Raw genomic sequence first — 18,348 nt, 5'->3', positions numbered from 1 at the left:
AAAAGGGCCATTAGACAAAACCAGACTTAAATATTTTTTTATTATCATATATACAATTTTAACAATTTTTAAAATAATCCAAAGTAATCAGATCAGTAGATTCATTGATGATTATTCATATTATATTAATACCTTTATTCAGTGATACCTAGCACTGAAATTGATTGAAAAACAATTCTAGTCTAAGAAAGTTAATTTTTAAAAACCATGCTACAATGTATTTAAATTATGTTGTCATTTTATAAAGAAATGATATAATCTTCATAAAATGAATTATAAAGTTTTTACTTAAAAATAAATATATGATAACAAACTCTTGACAAAATATATCTCTAATTTGTACATTTATTTTTGAAGGTCCAAACCTTGGAATACCTTCATTATACTACAACTATTTTACAAAAGTAAGTTAATAAAGTATATATAACAAATGTGAAAATTAAGTATTTAATCGCAGTGCATCCGTTTTCTCGTCCTTAAAGATTTTCGAAGTGGAGATGAACTGTTGAAAATAAATGTTATAATAGTCATATATGCACAAATTGTATATACATACTCGTCTGATGATGTTTCTTCATTTTTTTTTCGTTTGGTCGATGAGGAACCATCATTTTTTGAGAGTGATGTATTTTTAATCCTCTGTAAAATTGTGAATTGTTTATACAGTTATATAGTTGGTTTTACTATTATATTACCTTTGAACTTCTGATTGTTGTTTCGTTTTTTTCTTTGGATATGTGATTCACTGTAAATAAAATTCAATATTAATTTAAAATTTTAAACCAGGCAATAATACTCACAATTACCCTTTGGTTTTGGAATCATCATCTTTTTATCATTTGCCTTTAATTTAATTTGCTTGTTTGTCAATTTATCTTGATTCTTGTTTTTAGAAGATAGATTTTCTTTTTCGACTCTAATAGATGAATTTGGTTTTTCACTTTCTTCGCAAATCCTAGACAGTTCTAAATCAACCACTAATTCTTTCATTTTATTTTTTGATTGTTCTTTGGTAACGTTCGGCGTACTGGTGGTTTTAGAACTGAATACTAACGATGTCGATACCGTTGTTTTGTCCAAACGTTCATCCGTTGTTTTCAGTGAAGATCTAGTCTTTCTCCTACCTTTGTCCGCGACAAAAGTACCGTCTGATAAGCTATCCGGACTGACAGTCTCGAGTGAATTGTTGGCCTTTTTATGAAGTGGTGAATTAGACAGGGACCGTTGGGATAATCGTTTCCTTGATTGACTTAGTGATGCTGGAAGGCTGTTTCTTTGAGGACTTTGAGCTACTGTAGTTTTATTAGAAATATGTGACGAGGACATCGTCAGTTTTTTTGATAGGTTATTCTTGATAAGTTTTTTCCTTCCTCCCTTACTTTGATTCAAGTTTTCAGATGAAGAATTTTTTTTGTTTGATGTGTCTGAAGAATTAGTATTTTGTGTTGCGGGCTTACTTGAAGAAGATACTGAGATCGATATTTCCGAAATTTTATTTTTATGCGAGTTATCTGATGTGAATAATTTCTTATTAATTTTCTTTGTATTCTTTGACAATTTCACGACAGATTTAGTGTTAGATCTAGTAGACGTTCTTGAACCTGAACCTTCCGATATGCTTTGATCTGCCGATGTCACACATGATGAAGAACTGACATTTTCATTACTTGATGGTACTGATTTATTTAAAGACTTTTCAATAGCTGATGATAAATCACTTGAAGTGAATTTTCTTATACGAGGCTTTTTTATATTACTTAAAGAATCCTTATCGGTTTTTGTGCTAGACCTAAGTAACTTTTTCTGCATTAAATTTACTGAACTGTTGGTTTCATTCAGCGATGACTTTAAATGTTTAGGTTTCCTTCCTCTTTTCCTAGGACCGCTGTTTTCTTTTTCTTCACTTGATCGTTTGGAAACCTGTGTTTCCTGTTCATTGTTTGATTTATTTGGAGTATTTACAGGTATACAGTTTTCTTCTGTTATTTCTTCCGAGTTATTATTTGTGATTTCTTTGGAAGACAATTCAACTTGCATTGAAGAATGCAATTTTTCTGACGTCTGCTGAGATTCATTTTCGCTTTCACTTACATCTGGACAAGAAGTAGTACCAAGTTCCTGTACACTCTGAGTATTTGTACCATTATTTGAAGTGATTTCGTTAGTGTTGGATGCTTCCATAAGTTCTTGTACATTCTGAGCATCTGTACCATTATTTGAAGTGATTTCGTTAGTGTTGGATGCTTCCATAAGTTCTTGTACATTCTGAGCATCTGTACCATTATTTGAACTGATTTCGTTAGTGTTGGATGTTTCCGTAAGTGCTGTTTGTTCTTTAATTTTATCAATATCGTTCAGTTTCTTGATGAAATTAATTATGTGTTTTTTGGGCGCTTTATCGACAATATCTTCATATGCGAGTTCGGCCTCGCGAATGAGTTCTTTAATTGTCGTATTATTGTCGATTGGTATTTGCAAATAGCGTAACATCTTTGTCATATATGGCACCAAGTTATCATGTGGTTTACTTGCTACTTGATTCAACAACGAATGAGCAATATTCGTGTGTATATTTACAATGCCCTGAAAAAAGAAATAAATAAATTATTACAATTATTACTTGTTTAAACAATAAACTACCGTTCCAGCAGTGCTTGTAAGCGCGGCAAGAAATTTAAGGATGTTATCAACGTCGATGTCCGCTAATGGACTGGTCTTAGGAGCATTGGCAATGATAGTTAATATAGGTATGACCGCCTGTTCAATAACTTCCTTCGCCCCGTTAATCGTTTTCGCGTAAGTCTGGATGACCAAACCCAACTTCTGCTGCACCACGTCACATTTATCTGAAAAAAAAAAAAACAAAAAATGAGAGTATATATAAACAAGCAAATAATAAAAGACATATGATTATACGTGTGCAAAAGAAACTATAAAGCGTGAATACTGCAAATTGTTATACTACCATAAAAACAAGCAATTCGAATTTGGGGGAAGCTAACACATGTGCACAACTACTTAACACTCTCAAATACCATTGTCCGCTTTCCGTGGTTTAGCTGTTCTGCTTGACACACTGGACTCACCATGGAGATAGCCTTGAAAATTAAAATAAAAATTTTGTATAATTAATGTGTTAAATGAACCTAGTGTGCCCCTGTAGGTGTGTGTCAAATCAGTGTTTGCTGTGTTTTGTATTCAAAATACCATGGGTATTTTAAAGTCTATATTTATATACGCATGATATATATTTTTTCTGTTTTTAATGACTTTATAATAATAGTAAGTTTCACCCATACTAGAAAATATTTCTTACAATAAAATTATTTTGAAGTATAAGATAGAGAAGTGCAAATGATTATTTGATTTGTTTTAAAACAATAAATTTAATAATACGACTAATATACAAGAACCATTGTTAAGACCCTCCAATTAGAATTCTCTTCTGACAGACATTCAAAATATATTATCAACTGAAAGTTAACAACGATCGATAGAAACAGGCTAACTGATATTTGAAATATAACGTCCAAAATATATTTTTATCTTAAATTAATAATTCTTCCGTAAAATCGCAATTTTTTATATTTATATAAGAATTATTATATGCAAATTGTAAAGTAAAAACTAAAATACTGAAGACTTAAATTTTTCATGTCATATTTTTCTGCATGCAACACCATACAAAATTCAAACTTCAAGCAATTTTACGATCAATTTTATATTTCTAAAAGTGTTTGCAAAAAATCTAGTCTATTCTACGAAAAATCATAAAGAAATCACTCAAAAATTAATTTAAACTTTTGTCATTAAAGAATATATATTACCTGAAACTGGATTATACCATTTTAAGATCATTCTTGATATAAATTGGCTGTTGACTGGATACATGTCGAGCATAAGCTTGGCTAATGCTTCTATTGCTGCATTCCGAATGTCGTCATTCTAAAAAATAAGTACTTTTATTCAACCAATTATAACTATATATAAACACAATTTTTTTTATAATTTCTCATCAAATCAAAATTATACTTCTAAGACAACTTTAGATACAACAGAAATTAGACTTTGTAAATTTCATAAACTATTTATTTCTGGCAATTCTTCAGAAATTTTGATAAACCGATTATAAAATATCAATTTCAGTAAAATGATACTCGGTTTTAATTTATTCTTAGTCTAAATAAAATACGAATACTCGAATATTTTGTTGTAATAATAATCTTTTTCCAAAATCGCACATAAATTTAAAATTGATGTAAGCATTATTTATGATAGTGTGCGTTCAGTAACCCATGTAGTTTTTTAACAATAATATTCAAATTTTGATGGAGTCAAAATAATTTAAAATTTGGGAAACTACTGTTTCAAAGTTTCTCCAAGAAGGCAAATAACGAAACGATTAGTTACGATAGGTTAAATGCTCATGAAGATACGGACAAAAACTATAGATGTAGTGTGTTTTTGCACTAAAGTGATTTTGGGGGAGGACCTTAATTATCATATCAGCAATGTAACTTGTACAATTAGCCATAAGAACCAGTTTATTTGACTGGTTACAAACAATTACTAGTAACATAAAATTACAATCGTTAATTTTAATAATCACCTCATCGTCCAACATGTCTAGCGTGATCTCGACAAGAAAGTGCACGTTCATCCGATTGGGATCGATGAGGCTCACATCGTCCATGTCCTCATTGCGATAGAGACGACGTCTCGTGGTGTTGTGTGCCTGTGTCGTTTCTGCCATCGTCATGTCCCTACCGTCACCGTACAGTTCTAGACCGTTAATACGAACCAGATCGCTGACCGCCGCCACAGAAACTAGCAGTGCTTGCTTGTTGAAATTCGGAATCGCACGATATGTCGCAATCTTAAAAAAAAACAATTATATAGACTTAAAATATTTTTCATGCAATTGCAATGTTAAAATACTAGTTTATTTGTACAGATAACTGTACAATTTAAAAACGATTTTATGTGACAGCAATTTGAGAGCTTTAATTTTATATTCCAAAATAGTCTGATGTTGTGTACAATTCAATTCTTAAGTATCATAATTTAATTGCAACTATGGGTTAATGCTAGGTATTAAACTAACTGCGAAATTAAAGCCTTTGTGTTAAATTTTGTCCAGTTCTACTCCAAATAGTTTGTTTTAAAGAAGAGATATTAATATGTATACTAAGGCACTATATTTTACAGTTTATTTGCACCTACCAAATATTGGTTAAAATTTAGATCTGACAACAAAGTACATTTTTTCATTAGTTAAATATTAATAGTTCATTTGTTAAATTAATAATAATTTATTGTGTGTTATGTGGCAATTTATGTTACTTGTGTTAAACGTTAACAACGCAACTTGAATGCCCTAACACAAAACAAAAAGCTTCCACACAACTACTTCTGAATAAACTATGCTTAAATTGTGAAGTCCAAGACTGCTAATACATACCGGTATTGCCAAGATCTTCGCGTTCTCCTTGGCGATCTCCTTGTCGATAATACTGAAAAGCGACAGACACTTGAGCAAACGCCAGTTAACCTCGCCGTTCGGACAATTCAACAGTCCAACAACGAACTCGGTGTAGATGGTGCGCAGGGCCGGTGACATTTTTTTAACGTTCCGATGTTCGAGCGTGGCAATCAGGACATCGAGACAGTGGCACAACGTGTCCACATCGTCCTTCACCACGCGCACCTTTTCGCTGTAGTCCACCGCCTTTAGTTCCTCGATCTGGGCGCACACTTTTGACAGTTCCTTGTTGATATTTTCGATCTCGGTATACTCTTCTCTATCGATCGCATCTTCTTTGTTGCCCCGCAGTATGTTGGCCTTCACTTTCAATTGGGCCATCTGTTAAAATACACATGAGTATGGTTGCCTTGCAGAATGGTATTACCACTTTGCAAACAAAATCCTATGCGACCCGTTATCGATAAGCTTCAACCAGTACATAAAAAAGGTACTCAGCGGAGAGGTATAGATAAAATCGGCATAGACACTAATTACGGTAGGTTATAAAAATTTTAATGAGGGCGTCATACTATTGCTGCATCACAGCCGAGCTCTCATATTCAGACTACAAGCGAAACTGGATCTTGAGATAGTAATACCATTCTGCAACGACTGTACGTTTTATTCGATTTCTACTCTGATTCTGATCATGATCTTATTTTTTTATGTTTTGATGAAACTGAAAATGTTTATGTGCAATTTCATTAAACGCATACGCGTCTAATTGCGTATCGTACGATCATTACCAAAATAGACCAGGTCAATTTGAGATGGAATGGGTCATATACCTCAAATTCCCATTGTTTTAATTTTTCCGTCGATGGGGCCTCTTCGACAAGCGGTTCTCTAATTTCGGATATGATATTGCACATGTCCACTGTGAAATTTTGGCTGTTGCTTAATTTTTCCGCCACTCCGACCAGTTTCTTCGTAATCTTATTTGAAAATCTATACTTGGGCAATAGATCTTGTACCAATTTCAAGAATGTTCTTCTTCCAACCTACAATGATAACTGTTACAGGAATCGGAGAAATTTTGATCATCATTTACCTCGTCTGATGTATCGAACTGGTCCGCCATTTCCAAGAGATCATACAATATAAATTGGAAGTCGAAAGTTTCCCATTCGTCCATTACTTTGGACATTTTCATTTTTATAAAACTGTAAATTTATTAAGTTAATATGTGTGTAAGCTAAACCGCAATATCTATTTGATAAATACGGTTGAATTTTGAAAAAAATACCTGTCAATATAATTACAAAATGGTGTAAACTCAGGTAAAATACGTTCAAGATATTCTTCTCCGTCATCCGAGGTCAATTTTCTTAAAAAATTTACCAAAATACACCAATACAAGACACTATCACTTGTGAGATTTTGTAGTGGTATCAATTTGTTTTCATCTATTGGAAGTGATTTGATTATATCGTCTATTGGATTTTTCCTGAAATCAATTTATATTTTTAAAAATGAATGTACATTTTTAATTAGCGCACATTAGTAAAACAGTTTTAATTTACATTTACTTTTTTATTTTTTAATTTATGTGCTTTTAAATTAATTTTATATAACTATAAACTCCAAGAAAGTAACTTTCCTTATATTAATTATGTATCTACTCAATTTTAGTTTTATTTATAATCCACAATTTAAAAAATCATTCAAATTCAAAAAGTTAACTTTGTGATATTATTTGTTTATAATGTGTTTTTATCTAAAACATTTTTATATACAATTATTATATCTTAAATAAATTTCTTTCTCTTAATACCTGCCACTTTTAACAAGTTAAATATTGAAAACATTATGTTATATGTTCTCCACAAAAAGATATAAAATATAATATAAAATTGTTACAGTTCTACAATTGTAGTTTAAAATTCTTTTCATATGATTATTAATGTTTTAGTGTTACAGATTTATTACTAAAATTTCCAATTTGCAATTTTTTATGTGATTTTTCTTAAATTACTTGAAAACTTCTAAAGTTAACTGATGAAAAATATTTAATATGTATTTAAAATTATAAAAACAATTTTTCCACCACCTTCAACATGTTTAAAGAAATTCTTAACTAAGCTACTTGAAAATTTTTATATTTTCACTTGTTTTAAATTAATTTTACTTGTTTATTATTCAATATAGTAACAGATACATAAAAAAAAAAATTAGTTGCAGTTTGATTATGACAACAGTATCGTATTTATAAAATAAAATCTATATGTTATCTCTCAAATAAATAAATGTTACTTACAGAAAAAATACTTCCATAACCTGTCTACTAAGACTGGCAGTGACTTCAATATCATGTTCATCTGCATCCAACTTTAAGGCACTTAAGAACTGTAAGTAGTTCCCATTATAATAAGTCAACCATTTTGGCAACAAATTCCCAATGAACACTTTCCGCACTTGTTTGTTTGATTCACTGAAACCACTACTCAAAATCGACTGTCTTTCGACGATTTTAAACGATTTAGGCCCGATATCGGCGCACCGTTGGAACGCAGCTATCCGAACATGGGCCTCCACATCAAGAACTCTTTCTTTAATTTTTGTCAATGTTATGGCATTTGGAGCCACCCTCATAACCACCTCTCTTCTCACCCACAAATTTATGTCATAAAATGCTGTCAGATAGGCCTTGACAACTGGACAATCTGGATTTAATGGTTCCTGGAGTCTAACCAAAGCCGTAACAGCTTGTATTCGTATTGAGCTTTTATGGTCCTATAAGAAGATTTTTATTAGATTCAGTTCCAATTCAATAACAACACTATATTTACCACTATCCTATCCAACATAGCTTCTTGAATAGTATCACAGATATCATTGTCCAATTGTACTTGATACCCTAAATGTTGCAATATTAAAGTTATGAATTTGCATGAATGGTATCTTGCTTCCACATACACCAAATTGTGAAACTGCAATTACTTCATATATTAATTGCTTTGTAAAATATTTTCATCACCTACCTTCAAGGTTTCCTTAACAATCACTGTTAAAAAAGGATGTGAAGGTTCATCATTCATAGGATCATCCCCATAGTCAATTTGTTTTGTTATTAGCGCCACAAACTGAGCGCAGAAATCCAACAGCCGTTGGACGAAATGGTTTCGTTCGATGATATTGACTACAAAGACCCTTTTAATATTATTCATAAACATTTCGACGAATTCCTCAAAGGGTATCTGTTGATACAAAACACATTAGGTTAAATTATATGATAATAAAGTTCGAACCTTCTTATATATGTTATCCAACATTTTAAGATATTTCTGGTGACAGGCTTCATTTTTCTGCACCTCTTCAAATATTTTGTTTATATTTTTGGCACTCATTGTAAGCACTATAATTTTAAATTTTTAACGTTCAGGGACGCTTGCATGAAGCTCATTTTTGCTCTAGCGGCGAAAACTGGAACTTCCTTCGTCAACAAAATTCAGCGCCAATTGCATAGCAACCATTGATATAAGAAACCAAGACTACGAAAAATTAACTTTAAACAGTTGAACAACCAAAATATCTTAATATCCGATTCTACCTTCGCTAGTTGTCATGTGGAACACAAGCATTCCATCATTAACTGGTTCTCCATTTGTAAACGGCGAGTTACAATAAATTGCAGCACAACAGTTTATACCACTTTATAACTTATTTATGTACTAAGTAGTTTATTTCACTCAAATGTAGTTTATTAAATCTTTTTTAATTATCTACATTATTAAGTTATGAAATAATAAATAAAATAAGTAGTTCAAATGATCGCTTGTGTAAAGATAGCGCCCTCTGACACGTGAAAATTGCTTTTTTGAAACTTTACGAACGGTTCTCTATTGTACAAGCCATAACAACATAACAAAATACAATTAATATCCTGTGTTAACAAGAATATGTTATACTGTTAATGGAAAACGTTAAGTGAATAGGACTAAATAATATGAATGGGCTAAAAGGGGAATGTAACTATACGACAGCCATGGACAGTGCAAGTTCCTTCATATCAGAAACAAAATTACAAAAAGTGAAAAAACTGATTGCCGCAATAGATGAATATTTAAAAATACGGTCACAGGATTCCTCAGTATTAATTAGCAGATATTTGCAGGTGTGTATGTTTAAGAGAATCAATTTTGATTTCATTTCCTCTATTGCATGCCTTCTAAATTTTGAATAAAAAATAGCAAAAAGGTTATTTCGTTAAATGTACAACAAATATTCAAAAGAACATTAACGAAAAATGTACCAAACGTGAAGTGAATCACACCATTTCATCACATTTAAAATAAAACTTCACTGATTTTAAATATAAGAAATTTTGTGGTTCCTTGCATATTTTTACATATTAATTTTAACAAAAAAAGGAATCCATTTGAAAGTTTCATATCTTGTTGTTTATTTTTAATAATTTATTTTATTTGATTTTAGTCTTCTATTACAGGGATTAAGAATAACAATAGATATTAATGTATTTGACTCTTTTTTTTTCATTGAACATTATTAAATATTGTTTGTATAAATAAATAAATGTTAATTACAAAAATACGAATATATTTACATGATTATATTAAATTTTATTTAAGAAAAATTCCATTGTTTTAATACATCCTTTTGGAATTTGATTTTCTGTTGCAGGGATTAAGTGTAACTATAGACATAAGCATATTTGATCCCCATAGTAATTTGGCAGCAGAATTTTATGTGAGTTTGCATGAACTGCTGAAAAATGTGGAAACCATATCTCAAATTGCTTGGTACTGCGTCGATGTGCTCAGTAATGCCTGTAGAAATCCAGCAGCTAGATATGCCCTTATTACAACATACCAGTTCATACCTTCACTATCACGTCTTATTAGTGACCAGTTGACGCTCGACAAGAAAATTAGGCTGTTAAAGCTAATGCAGGTAATGAATAATTATTCTAGAAAGTTATCAGTAGTATTAAATGTTTAATTTCATAGGAACTGTCTTGTGGCATTAAAATTTCCTGGCAAATTCCTCACCTTCCACACTTGTTGTCAACACTTGCCAAATGGGTTGAATGTGGACATGAAGAAATTGTTACTCTTTCCTTAGGTGTTTTAGTGAATATGTGTTACAAAAATTTGCCAGCCATTTATACTCTCTCTAGACATGTTGACATTAAAAAATTTATTAGGATATGCATGCCCTTACAAGTAAGTATTTGTTACCAACCAATGAAACATTTTAACTGAATTTGATTATTCTTCCAGGGATCTGTGATAGAAGTCCATGTGTGCAAGTTACTGATCATTTTGGATTACATGAACAGCGTGATACCAGAGAACCATCTCGTCAAGTTGATTGATTCAACGTTTAAATGGCTCGGCGAAGCGTTCAGGCAACGTGACGCTATCCTTATGAGACAAATCACTGAGTTTTACTTGGACATTTTACAACAGGATAGAGAACCACAAACGTTGCAATCTTACAGTAATTATGGGGAGGAAGTGAAAAATCTCTTGCAGGTAACGTCTCTGCATCCACGAAAACACGACTAGAAAAGACATAACAATGATATAATTCTCTTAAAATATCCATCTTTATAGGGAGTTTATTTAAAAATTGCAATTTTTATAAATAACATATCAGTCATTAGAAAGTATTCTTTCTTATATATTTTGAAACGAACTTAATGGATGAAGATGGAATAGCATATGAAAGAACAAATATTTTGTTAAAATTAGTAGTTATAGAAAAAACTAAACTGAATATCTAAAATTGATAAAGTGATATGTGAAAATATTGATTGAGTTGACCTTAACTTTGAAAAAAATGGACAGGGTTTCTCAAAGTCACTTTTGTTTTTTTAATAGGCATAAACATCTAAAATATTTATATGGCATAAAACTGTCTCTCGTTTGAAGAAGCTGTGGCGATATCCAGCTCAATGTTATTTATCCATTATGCAATTAATTTTTCTTAAGGAGCCCACTTCAATACCAAAAAAGCATGTATGTACTTTGGATCGAAACTCTTATTCTCTGGACGCCTCATCCAACGAATACCATCCGAATTAATCAGTTAAACTTACTCTTATTAGAAAACAATACTATATTCCACTTGTTAATGGTTCACTTTACATACTCATGGATTAACTTAAGGAGAACCCGTTCTCGTGAAAAGGAAAGATTTCTTCACAGGCATGTAAGCAACCGTATCTAAAAGAATGTCAACATTCCCTAGTATGGAGAGTTGTCAATATTTCTGTAGACATTGCTGGTCAATTTTCAAGGTCTATTTCGTCTAAGGATATCAACTACAGATCCTTTTTGTAGAAAATGTTTCATATTTTTATAAAAAACGGGTCTATTTAATTTTAATTGCCTAGATATGTTGACTTACACATTGCTATTATAAAATCTTTTAGCTGTACATGTCAATAAACACCACAAGCCATCTTTTAAATCAATCATTATGAATATTCTATCCTTTTTCTTAAATGAGGAGTGTATTTTTCAAACATGTATAAAGTATGTTGTGTGTAAAAATAATAAAATTACTGAACGACGCAATTTGAAAATTATATTATTAATTATTTTTTTGTTTTTGCCAGGTCATAGAGAACAATCCGTTAAAAACACACGCAGAAGGCGGTACATCCAATAACGATCCGGAATGCATGTCGCTCGTGTTCGAATTTCTACAGGCGTTGATCGAAAAACGCATACCGCAACTCACCGAACTTCACCCCCAATTGATCACCCTCGCCCTCAAATGGATACACACCAACATCGCATCCACTCAAGCGCTCAGCATCCTGAAAACGATCGCTATGCAAACGGAGAAGTCGGACAACGAGATCCTCAAACCGCTGGTGGTAGGTTTGCCAGCGTTTCTACCCGCGCTGAACTCGATGAAGGAGGACGAGATCCCGACGCACACAGAACACAACAGGAAGCTGGCCGGGCTCTTTCTTTTGTTGCGGGCCATGGTTCAAGTAATTATTAATATATTTGAGAATAAGAAGAAATATTTGGACGAAAACGTTATATTTAATTTAAGGTGGAATCCATACGTCCGAAGGTGTTACAAGAGCTGCAGCCGGATGCGGTTCTCAGGGTGTTCGTACCGTTGATCGGCGAGGGAGAATCGCCGAGAATGAGGGCGGCCCATGTGGATACATGCTCTACGGAGGCGGTTAACTTGTATGTTTGTGCGATCGCTCTGATTCACGAACTGTCCAAGTGTGATTCGGTTTGGATCAACAGGCACGGCACGTTGATGCAGTACAGGTATTTTATGATATGCCGAGAATGAAATGAAAGATTTTATCAACTATGTTTTAAAATCAGTAATACATTGCAAACAGCACTGGCGCTTTCTTGTATTATTTTACATGTTTGATGTACACAGTGCGTCTTTTGAAATGGATAATGTAATTTCCTAGGATAGAGAAATTTAAATATATTTTTATTATGTTTTACTCTGACCAGTAATATTATTTGAATATTCTAGACAGTTCTAGACGGTTAGTATTTTTAATTTATTTTACTTTTTATATTTATTAATAAACAAAATATATAACATTCCATTTCGTGTAATATTTTAGTTTCCAAAATACGCTTTGAAAATAAATGGTCAGCAAAATATTTTATTCTTTACCGTACTTGTCGTCAGCCAACTTTATCCACCGAGATGAGAATATTAAATTCGCGGTGTTTTTTACCCGTTTTTGTTAAAATTAGGAATTGGACGGTTTAATTCTCTAACAACATACATTTTATCAAAGTAATTTAAACTGAAAATACACATTATTTGATAAAAATTAACTAGTCAACGGTTTTTTATATTAAATTCTTTCATGTTACTACTAGGTAAGACCATATCGTAATAAAAGTGTGGTCTAGTATTTGATAAACCTTTTCTGTACTGAATCCACGAGATACACACACAACCATGTATTTAGAGTTTTCTCATTGGCTAGAGGCACGCCTCACCTTATTATCAATAGCCCGATCTTAAAGCACATCCGCGGATGTTGAAATGAAATAGAAATATTCAAAATTTACTTATGAAATCAATTGACGCGAACAGGTACATTTAAACGCGACTCTAGAGAACTTGCGTACAAAGTATTCATTGAAATTTAATAAAGGACTGTTATTCTTTGTTTAATTGTTGGTTTTACGACATATTCTCCTTCTATATTCGCTTAAATATTGAGTAATATTCTATTTTACAGAATAAAAACATAAAAAATATATTTTTTTATATTAACTATGTCAATAAAATCATTTTTATAGGTCATCTCCCTCATTTGAACATTATATCACTCGAATAACCGTATTTGGACATGGCGTGAACGTGGTGAGAGATATCATGATAAAACATATTTTCAACTGTTGCTTTTAAAGATGTTTTTGTAACAGAGTGGATTTAGAGTTGCTCTTATTTTACCGAGAAACTATGAATGTTCGACGATATCACGACTGAATTATTCAGTTATTTCTTCCTACTATTTGTTCAGAAATTTGGATTTTGTAGACAACAATGCCTGATCGCACCGGTTGAAGTTGTTCATAGAGCAAGGCAGGACTAGTCAAGTACTGAGTGGAAAAGTATAGCGGTTAATATTGTTTTTTTTATTTCAATTTTGTTCTATAAATAGGAAATAAATAATAATTGTTAGTTTTTTTATCAGAAAAAATTTATAATAGTCAAAATTCTTCAAGTATTCACCTGATCCATGTTTAAGTATGAAATTCAATATTGGGTAGTAGAAAAAGTAATTAATGTTTTTAACTTTAAAATAACTTTTAACAAAAAATATCACTTATAATTTAAAATTTTTTTGCCAACACTCTATAAGCAGCATATTCAAAAAAAGATCAAAATTAGTTTTGACCTCCTCATCTTCAAAATGAAATCATGTATTACGTAAAATATGGGACAATGATGTGGTGGATGAGATAGAACATTTAATATTTTGAAGCTACAATGTAATGGATGTAATGCATTGACTGTTTCCTTTTTTAAGTTCTCTTCAGTTAGGTTTACCAACTTCAAGTCATTGTCCAGACCTGCAACAATTTTCGTAATTAACATATTTTTGTCACCTGCAAGAAGAAATTCTCAGTTATTTTTTCTTAACTAATTCATCACAGTTTAATGACAGTCAGAAAAAAATAATAATTACAAATAATTTACAATTGTATATAATTTTTTTTTTTTTAAATAAAGAATTTTTTATTCTTAACTCAAAATAGTTATGTATACATGTGTATATATATATATATATATATATATATATATATACCAGAGCATAAAAATCGACAGTTTAGGTATTTGTGTATTGCAATTAAAAATTAGTACTTCGTCGTCAATTCGTCAGTAATTTGCTTCCAACTATTTTTGTTAAATCTAAAATTTCCCATACATTAATACTGACATACTAAACGAAGTTAAAAGACGTTAAAATGTATTTTATCTTAATGCCAAAATGTTTAATTTGAATCTTCAAATTTATTTATGAGATATAAACAAATTGAATTTTTTTTACGATTTGTTTTGTATTACTTGGAAATAAAATATTTTTCCTGTGATGAACTAATTTCAACATTATTTGACGAATTGTATTTGAAATTGACAAAGTTGTTAAGTACGCTAGTGTTTCCATAAACTATTTTGTTTATGCTTTGATTTCTTGTAGGGAAATCCATATGGTTTTGGCACAAGCTCTGTACTCGAGTCCAATCGAGGTGAAGAAGCTTGTTCTCGATATGGCTACAGCAACAAACTTTCCATCCAAGACTATAGCGGAAGCAATGGGAAACCTACAATCTATGATCTTGATTAACCCGACGTTGCCACCCAATAATAACAGAGCTGTGAATGAAATTAATTTCCCCGTATTGTCCCCAACTCAAGTGGATCGACTAGATGAGACACTTAACAGGATAAAAGTAAGTAAAATTATGGAAGATGAAAGTTATGGAAAACTTAAGGATTATTTAAATTTGAATTCCTCCTAAAACTGTCTTTAAATTTAGTTGAAACAGTAGGTTATTAATAATAATAAATACAAAAAAGAGATATCAAATTTATTAATATATAATATATTATACGAACAATTTCCACCCTCCTTGACACATTAACTCGCTATTCTTATCCAAGAACATCAGCAAGCTCTGAAAAATGTTGAAATTGGTGCGCTCAAGTATAACGTTATCCATTAGTCTGGTGAACGCGGGGGTACTGTAAGGTCGTCGCAAAAATATAAATTTGCCAGTACGACAGCTGGAAAACGTACAATTTGGTCAGGCAGAAAGATGTTCTTTAAGTAATTTGGGTGTGTAGAACTCAAATTTACAGTCAAAATTGTGCTGTCAGGTCTAGTTTTTTTATGCCTCACGCAAAGAACGGAGTACTCTCTTGGAAAACAAAATATTTCAAATAAACCATTAGTTGATCCAAATAACGTTCTACTTCCACTACTGCATATAATACTCTACCAAGGTTCTGAATAAAAATATATTTCGTATGCTAAAATTAAGGAAGGCATATAAAATATAAAATATAGAATATAGAATATAAAATATAAAATAATATAAAGTATATTAGAATGGTCCTGAGATTAGAAAGTTGAATAACGATTATTTTTCACAAAGTTGATTGGAGAAAAAATCTGCAGTCTGGTAATCTTTCAAAATCATCGTAGATGGTTTTTTGGAAACAAGAAAAGCGACTACAGACAACTTGTGTCTAAATTATTGAAAAATTATTGTGAATTATGTGCACGGATGTCACTTAAAATGCAATTTTTGCATTCACATTTGGTTTTTTTTCACAAAAAACAAGGGTGGATTGGAGAACGTGCTCATCAAGATTTAATGAAAGTTGAAAGAAATTATCAAGGATTTTGGAACAAAAGTTATTAGTTGACATTATTGCTGGACTTTAATTTGTGAAACTGACTCAGAGAAATACAACCTATGTTCAAATACTACTATTCACTTTTGTAATTTCTTTTATTTGTGAATAAATTACGATTTTTTATTAAAAACGTACGAAAACAATATTTTATATTTCGCAAACCTGACATGATAGATAAAAAACAATTACAGATTCGAATTCAGCGCACCAAATTACCTTACAAACACTGGTTACTCCAGTCCTAAACCTTGTATACCCAGTATAATCAGAGAAGGATCCTCTCTTCTGGTTCGTTGACGACCATCGCCATATCCTATATTGGCATAGTTTGACGATAACGATTTCCAGCGTTTCTTTTTAAGACATCATACATTAGTTTTAGTTACTTAATTAACTAGATTGCCATTGTCCAAAATTATAATTATAATATATAATATATATTATGACAAGAATTAACCAAAAAAATGTGTTAAAATCTACCAAATACGGAAACAACAATTTTATAATATATGGACTGTTGTTTATTTTTATGTTTATTGAGTATTTAAAAAATAAGTAAATTTAATATACTGTCCGTCTAAAACTAATAAATTAAATAAATATATTATAATTATATAATTAAAATTTCTATAATTTAGTTAATAAATTTAAAATCTATTTAATCTAGGAAATTTAGATTATCCACTTCAAAATGTACGCAGTATGGTATTTAATAGTAAATTTGGAACTATATGTCTGAAACAAATGCATTTTAGTAGAATATCTCTCGTAACTTCCTCGTCATTCTATTAAAATCAATTAGTATTTCACACAGTTTAAATAATATAATTTTTTTAATTATTTAGAGTCAAATATCGGATCAGAATTTGGCGAACATCTCGACGTCAGACGTAATGGAATTGTACGAATACAAACTGTCGGCGATGGGTCATGCAGAACGCGCCGCAATGGCCAGCGTCGAAGCGGCGTCGGAACGTTGCACACATTTGCAACATCAAACCGCCCAACTGACTGCCGAACTGAACCGACTGCACCAACTATTGTTCAGGACGCAGCAGTGTCATGAAGAGGCGCTCAGGTCCAAGTCCGGTTTTGAGGTAATACTGTAGGCATCATATAAGCAAGTGAACCGAAATAATGCAGTGTATTATTTAGGCGACAACTTCCGAATTAAAAAATAAACTGGAGGCTGAGAAAGGCAGGCACAAGGCGTGCGCCAGCCAGTTGCGGAACGTCGAAAAGCAGTTGGAGGAGTGTCGTGAACAGTTAGCTGATGTTGGTAAGAAACTGGCGGAGACGAAAGCTAGTCAAAGCGATCTAGAATCTCAGAACGCCAAACTGAAACAGGTGGTGAGCAAACTGGAAGAAAACGGTACACGTCTCGAAAAGAATCTGCAAAAGAAAGACGAACAGCTGAAGAAGGCTAATGCTAATTTACATGATCTCAAACTGGTAAGTAACACATAACTACATTAATAAATAATCTAATATTAACTCAAATTGTTTTTTCAGCAAGTGCAAGAGATGGATCGCATATTGAAAAATAAAGAATTTGAAATTCAAACGAAAGTCGACGAACTACAGACTGTTAAAAAAGATCTGATGGCTAAAAAACAGATCATCGATACAATTATGAATGTTGCCAATTCACAATTAAAGTAATAAAGTGAAAATGAAAAGTTCGAGCTTTAAACAAGCATCGAATTATTATTAGTGAAATATTTTAAAATAAACTTTCTTTTAAGCATGTACATATTTTTATATGATTTTATTAAATATACTATTTATATTACAATTTTAAAAAATGACTTATACAGCTGTTTTCATAATGTATTCAATTATACTGTATAATATATTTTAATAAAGTTTTATATGTTATGAGAATGAAGAGGATCCATCATACTTTATGTTTAAAAAAAGAC

General features: G+C 31.4%; 2 protein-coding genes across 3 annotated transcripts; one reads left to right on the top strand and one right to left on the bottom strand.

Moving 5' to 3' along the window:
* Window positions 1–21: 21 nt before the first annotated feature.
* LOC109608447 (condensin complex subunit 3) lies at window positions 22–8,926 on the bottom strand. Of its 2 annotated transcripts, XM_020024885.2 has the most exons (16): window positions 8,773–8,926; window positions 8,506–8,721; window positions 8,314–8,454; window positions 7,782–8,257; window positions 6,771–6,971; window positions 6,576–6,687; window positions 6,313–6,525; window positions 5,462–5,863; window positions 4,610–4,876; window positions 3,828–3,945; window positions 3,036–3,098; window positions 2,641–2,846; window positions 801–2,583; window positions 696–745; window positions 557–639; window positions 22–502 (listed from the first exon to the last, which is right to left on the bottom strand). In XM_020024885.2, the coding sequence occupies exons 1-16, from the start codon at window positions 8,869–8,871 to the stop codon at window positions 448–450; spliced, it is 4,485 nt and encodes a 1,494-aa protein (XP_019880444.2). In that variant the 5' UTR covers window positions 8,872–8,926; the 3' UTR covers window positions 22–447. The 2 variants fall into 2 exon arrangements, with proteins under 2 accessions (XP_019880444.2, XP_019880446.2); XM_020024887.2 differs by lacking the exon at window positions 3,036–3,098.
* Window positions 8,927–9,312: 386 nt separating this feature from the next.
* LOC109608400 (uncharacterized) lies at window positions 9,313–18,310 on the top strand. The gene is made up of 10 exons (XM_020024826.2): window positions 9,313–9,638; window positions 10,166–10,435; window positions 10,492–10,707; window positions 10,765–11,019; window positions 12,108–12,491; window positions 12,557–12,786; window positions 15,204–15,456; window positions 17,272–17,523; window positions 17,582–17,878; window positions 17,939–18,310. The coding sequence occupies exons 1-10, from the start codon at window positions 9,471–9,473 to the stop codon at window positions 18,086–18,088; spliced, it is 2,475 nt and encodes an 824-aa protein (XP_019880385.1). The 5' UTR covers window positions 9,313–9,470; the 3' UTR covers window positions 18,089–18,310.
* The last annotated feature ends 38 nt before the right edge of the window (window positions 18,311–18,348 follow it).

Source organism: Aethina tumida, chromosome 1 (genome assembly GCF_024364675.1).
Source record: "Aethina tumida isolate Nest 87 chromosome 1, icAetTumi1.1, whole genome shotgun sequence".
Classification (NCBI taxonomy): domain Eukaryota; kingdom Metazoa; phylum Arthropoda; class Insecta; order Coleoptera; family Nitidulidae; genus Aethina; species Aethina tumida.
This window is presented reverse-complemented; position numbering and strand designations above follow the sequence as displayed.